The sequence below is a fragment of the Rhincodon typus genome, chromosome 43 (genome assembly GCF_021869965.1).
Source record: "Rhincodon typus isolate 14 chromosome 43, sRhiTyp1.1, whole genome shotgun sequence".
NCBI lineage: Eukaryota > Metazoa > Chordata > Chondrichthyes > Orectolobiformes > Rhincodontidae > Rhincodon > Rhincodon typus.
In genome coordinates, this window is record NC_063374.1 from 7,934,635 (window position 1) to 7,940,431 (window position 5,797).

Here is a 5,797-nt window from a genome sequence, read left to right on the forward strand (position 1 = left end):
CCTCCTCCATCCCCTACACCCCCTCCCTATCTCTGTCTCCTCCTCCATCCCCTACACCCCCTCCCTATCTCTGTCTCCTCCTCCATCCCCTACACCCCCTCCCTATCTCTGTCTCCTCCTCCATCCCCTACACCCCCTCCCTATCTCTGTCTCCTCCTCCATCCCCTACACCCCCTCCCTATCTCTGTCTCCTCCTCCATCCCCTACACCCCCTCCCTATCTCTGTCATCTCCTCCATCCCCTACACCCCCTCCCTATCTCTGTCACCTCTTCCATCCCCTATACCCCCTCCCTATCTCTGTAACCTCCTCCGGCCCCTACACCCCCTCCCTATCTCTGTAACCCCCTCCACCTCCTACACCCCTGCCTATCTGTGGGATGAATGCCTGCTCACTATGTCCTGTCCCAGCTGTTATCCCCCTGGCCTGTCACCTTGGTAAAATGTCCCCTCCCTTTTTAATACACCAGACACCACTTCAAGCTCTCCCTCAGTACATCAAGAAGCCAATGACATCCTCTGTCTGACTGTTCTGTCTCATTCTCTGATGGTCCACAACTATGACTGTCATTGCAGTTTAATACCTTTGCGCAAGTCTCCAGTTCCTGCAGTTATCTTTCTTCAAAATTTGATTGGGGATGTGGCCACCACAGGCTGTGCCCAGCATTTATTGCCGATCCCTAATTCCCCTTCAGAAGGTGGTGCCTTGTTGAGCTGCTACAGTCCATGTGATGTATGGTCAGCCACAGTGCCGTTTGGAAGTGAATGTCAGGATTTTAACCCAGCCGCACTGAAGGAACATCGATGTATTTCCAAGTCAGGATGGTATGGGAGGTCTGTGGAATAGGGAAGGTGACATTGCCTGTAATTATTTGATTCACCACCTTGTTTACCCCTGGACTATTCCAGCTTTTTTGATTCTCTGGCAGACATTCCAACAAAGTGTGTCACTATGTTCTTTTCTAGTTCCATTCGTCCTCACAACAACGCTTACTTTTCCCCAGGGTAGGGATATGGCCAATGATATAGCACTAGGCCTCTGTCTGGATTTTAGTATTGAGAGCCAGTCAGCCAGGAATCAATAGTCACCAACAAACAGACCAAATGTTTATTAAAAATACCAAGCTTACACAAAGAGGCAAAAATCATTGACACAAATTTGGACAAAAGCAAATATGTATATCTCCCCTTATAAACAAAGAACTAAAGCACACATCTCAGGAGAAACAAAATTCCGCAGTGTTAACATGAAAGTACTTCAGCCAAGTAACAGATACAGTCAGGGGAAAATGGATAAGTCATAGCTGATCCCAAATGGTGCTGTGATACTGAATCTATTCTGCACATGCGCGCACACACACACACACACAGACACAAACGCACACACAGACACACGGACATACATGCACAGACATAAATGCACACACGCATAAACAGACACATCCACACAAACTGCTGGCACTGGGCTTTCCTCCTGAAATTGTTGCACTTGCCTGAATTCCTTTTGCTTCTGATGGTGGAGTAGGTTCCAATGAATCCCCCCTCAGCGCTGACGATGCCTGCTGGTGGGTTTTCAGCTCTTTTTTTGCTGAGAAGATTTGCAAAGAAAGGCTGAGGGAGGAACAGGCTGTTGTTGCCTCTGAGGGACATGTCGCAAATTCTATCTCCGACCGAGTTCAAAAATGCAATAATCTTATATCCCCCCCCACTACTGCCCACAAACTGGGCCAAGCGCCCCCCTCCCTAATAGTCCACCAAACTGAGTAACATCCAGACATGTGACCCCTCCCCTCAACATTGCCTTGGAATTTCCACAGTACACAAAAGATAGGAACAGGAGTGGACCATTCAACCCATCAATCCTTGCTCTGCTGTTCAACACAATCTTGGCTGATCTTAAGGTTAAGTCCCTCCATCCTGGCCCCTCCCAATATCCCAAGAGACTGGCAATGGGCCCATCCTGACCCACAAAGCCTTAATGGAGCAGGGAAATCTGGAGGAGCCCCCTCCATGTCTGGGCTGTCTCTTTGCAGAAGAGGCATACTCCGCTGCCCTCTCCTCACCAGACCGTTTTCTTTCATTAAAAAGAAGCATGTCTCCTTTGGTCTTTTGTCAATTGCCACTTTACAAAGTAGCGGGGAACAGGAAAAATGAAGCCAGTGGAGTGAGGCCAGGGCAGCTGGCCAAGGAGCAACGGCAACCGGAATGTGTAGGGTCAGTCCAGGGTGGCTGTCATTGGCATCAGGAGGTGCCACCCTGTGCCATGCCCATCTGGAGCCTATTCCACAATCAGCTGGAGCAGGTTGACACCTTCTGCAATCACTCAATCTCCCAAAACTCTTCCTTTCCCCATGGACAAACTCTGGTCAAGAATCTGGAATGGAGTCCCAAGGCTGATGGGGAGTCCGAGCTGTAAGTTGCCATCTCCTGTCTGCCTGCCCGTCCCAAGCCCAGCGCTGCGCACACATGGACCCCACCCCGTTCACCAGCTCTCTCTCTTCGCAGGCTGAATGGCTTCAAGAAACAGCAGGAGATCCTGCGGCAGAAACACGCGGCGTTCATGGAGAAATACAGGCTGAAGACACGAGGGGGCAGCGATGAGTGAGAGGTCGATGCTCCCCCCCACCAACCCTAACCCTACCCCACACCAGCTGGGGGGAGCAGGCACCGACACCCTCATCCTCGGGCCTTGGGAAGCACTGTATTGGCACTGCCCTGTCCACCTCCCAACCCGTAGAGCTGACTGCTAAAAACATGAGAGAACATAGCCTGCCGTTTTGTGTGCATTGACTCCCAGGGGCCAGACTGGGGGTGATGGCAATGATGAACAGAGGAGAGAACTCTCAACGCAGACCGCACTCAGACCACTGCGGCCTCCTTAGGACTTTGTAACGTGTGTTGTTTGTTGCGGCTCAGGACGCCCTCCTCCCAGTCATCATTAAAACCCAGTTCAGAGTGCGCATTGGGATCAGAATCACATACCTCGTGCTCCCTTTCCCAATAAGATCCGCTTTTGATCCGCACTGAGTCGGGGCAGTGGGGATCGAAGTGGCAGTCCCAGGAAAACAGACCCTGGTCCTCAAAGTCTGTGGGGAGGGTGGCTCAATGATTTCAGATCGAGACGACAGGCCCTCGCCATACACCTCTCCCCCCCACCTCTGTCCCCACGCTCGTTCACCACCCCCCCACCCTGGTCCGTTCCATACCAGCAAACCCATTGGCACGAGGTGCCAATGCCAACGAATTCCAGCACTTCCTTATTTTACTGGCATGGTCCTCTGCGGAAATACGCACCCATGGACTCACCTGCCTTGTCCGGACGTCGAGTCTCCAAGACTGTGTTTTGCATATGGAAATAAATATCATCAGGATGTAATCCTCTCCTCACTCCTTCTCCACACTCCCCTGCCTGTTTCAAAAGGGAAGGGGTGTGAGGGTGCCGGATTGAATATCCACAATTTGATGGACATCAGTCTGTATCATGTTTGCTGTTTAGAGAAATAGTCACAAAACCAGGCTTCATTCCCAGTGGAATTTGATAGACTATTTTCCACTTTCCAGTTCTCTTTCTATGCATCTGGACATCGTAGGAGTAGGCCTTTCAGCCTGTGGAGCCTGTTCCACCGTTCAATGAGATCTTGGCTGATTTGTGGCCTAACTCCACAACTGTGGTTTTTGGTCAGTCATCTCAGCTTCAGGACACCTCTGCAAGAGTTCCTCAGGGTAGTGTCCTAGGCCCAACCATCTTCAGTTGCTTCATCAATGACCTTCCCTCTGTCATAAGCTCAGAAGTGGAGATGTTAGCCGATGATTGCACAATGTTCAGCACCATTCGCGACTCCTCAGATACTGAAGCAGCCCATGTTCCAATACAAGAAGATCTGGACAATATCCAGGCTTGGGCTGACAAGTGGCAAGTGACATTCGTGCCACGCAAATGCCAGGCTATGCCCATCACCAATAAGAGACAATCTAACCACTGCCCCTTGACATTCAACGGTGTTACCATCACTGAATCCCCCACTATCAACATCCTGGGGTGTTATCACTTCCATCTAGAGGGACAAGGGCAGCAGATACATGGGAGCACCAATTTCAGTGTCACTGGATTGAAACCCTGGAATTCCTTCCCCAGTGGCATTGTGGGTCGACCCTCAGCAGGTGGACTGCAGTGGTTCAAGAAAACAGCTCACCACCACCTTCTCAAGGGGCAACTAGGGACAGGTAATAAATGCTGGCCAGCCAGTGACACCCACGTCCCACGAATGAGCAAAAACAATATCCCTGCCTTGGGTCCATATCCCTTCATGTCTTTGCTTAATAAAAATTTATCTATCTCAGATTTAAAATTAACAAATGATCCAGCATCCACTGCTGTTTCTGGAAGAGAGTTCCAAGCTATCTATCGCCCTTTGTATGTAGAAGTGCTTCCTAACTTTTGTCCCGAACGCTCTGGCCCTAATTCTCTGACTATGCTTCTTGCTCCAGAATCCCAACCAATGGAAATAGTTTATCTTCATCAACCCTGTCTTTTCCTGTTAATATCTCAAAAGACTTTAATGAGATCACGCCTCTCCCTTAATGACATCAGGTCACATTTGGCATATTTGAGTGGACAGCAGGAAATATTATCCTTTTCCCCAGTTTAGGAATGGGCAAAGCTGCTGATATCCTTCGAGAAGCTGCCTCTGAGCCTTGGACAGCAGCTGTCCTGAGTGTGGTTTGCCAGTGTAATATAGGAATATTACAGCAAGTTCCCACAAGCAGCAATGCACGACTGAAGCAGATCGTTTCTGTTAAAATGGTACCAGATGAGGGATAAATGATCAAGGCATTCTCGAGTGGGGCTCCAAGCCCCAATTCCCTGCCTGCCACAGCAGTCCCCGAGCTGCCCAGGGAGCAGTTGTAGTCAGAGCAGGGAGGAAGAGGAGGCAGCCTGCCTGCCCATGTCTTCCGTGCAAGAGTTGATCTATAACCCAGTGCCAGGCAGCGTGTGAATTCAGCCTTGGCACTGATAGTAGAGTTGATTATAACCTGATTGTAGATTACGTGCAGTACAGCCACACTGCGTGCTCTGCAGTGACCTTTTCTCCAGGCACAATAAATTGTTACCTGTGTCCCAGCAGAGAGGCTGCCTTCTCAGGGTAGCTTCCGCAGGAGGTATCTGCCCTGAATTGAGTCCCTGTGTAGGTCCAGGCAACACATGTTGGCAGCATTTATGATCCCTTCCATCATCAAGAGCTGGTCTCCCACCATGTGACAACAGGAAAGCAACAGATTCCCCATCTCTTTCTCTCTCTAACCCTGGGGATCACTGGATAGTGATCAGGAACAGAGACCTTGTCTGATTCCTCCTCTCTCTAACCCTGAGGATTACTGGACAGTGATTAGGAGCAGGGACCCTGTCTGATCCCCCGCCCCAACCCTGGGATCATGGACAGTGATCAGGAGAAGGGACCCTGTCTGATTTCCCCCCGCCACCCCCTCTAACCCTGGGGATCACTGGACAATGATCAGGAGCAGCAGCTCTGGCAGATTCTCCCCATCTCCTTTCTTTAGAGGCCCTGAGGCCAGATAGAGTGCTATAACTGTTAGGAATCGGTTCCCTGAGCCACAAGGAGATAAACAGGTGCTGTGCATTGCTACCTTGCCCATCTTCACTGTCTGCAGCTGGTATGTAGCAGTAGGCATTTGCCCACACTGATGCTGCAGGGCAGACTCCAAGACTGTCTAAATGTCAGGCTGATTGTCGTGGAATCAAACAACACAATAGGAGGCCATTTCTGCTCTTTGCTAGCT

At 50.3% G+C, this 5,797-nt stretch overlaps 1 protein-coding gene across 4 annotated transcripts in view; it reads left to right on the forward strand.

The window, feature by feature from the left end:
• The window catches only part of dnajc4 (DnaJ (Hsp40) homolog, subfamily C, member 4), an 80,217-nt gene extending 76,843 nt beyond the window's left edge, over positions 1 to 3,374 (forward strand). For all 4 annotated transcript variants that reach the window (XM_048619566.1, XM_048619568.1, XM_048619565.1 and 1 more), the window contains one exon: positions 2,504 to 3,374. In XM_048619566.1, coding sequence (XP_048475523.1) covers positions 2,504 to 2,603 — 100 coding nt within the window. In that variant the 3' untranslated portion in view covers positions 2,604 to 3,374. The remainder of the gene's footprint in view (positions 1 to 2,503) is intronic.
• The last annotated feature ends 2,423 nt before the right edge of the window (positions 3,375 to 5,797 follow it).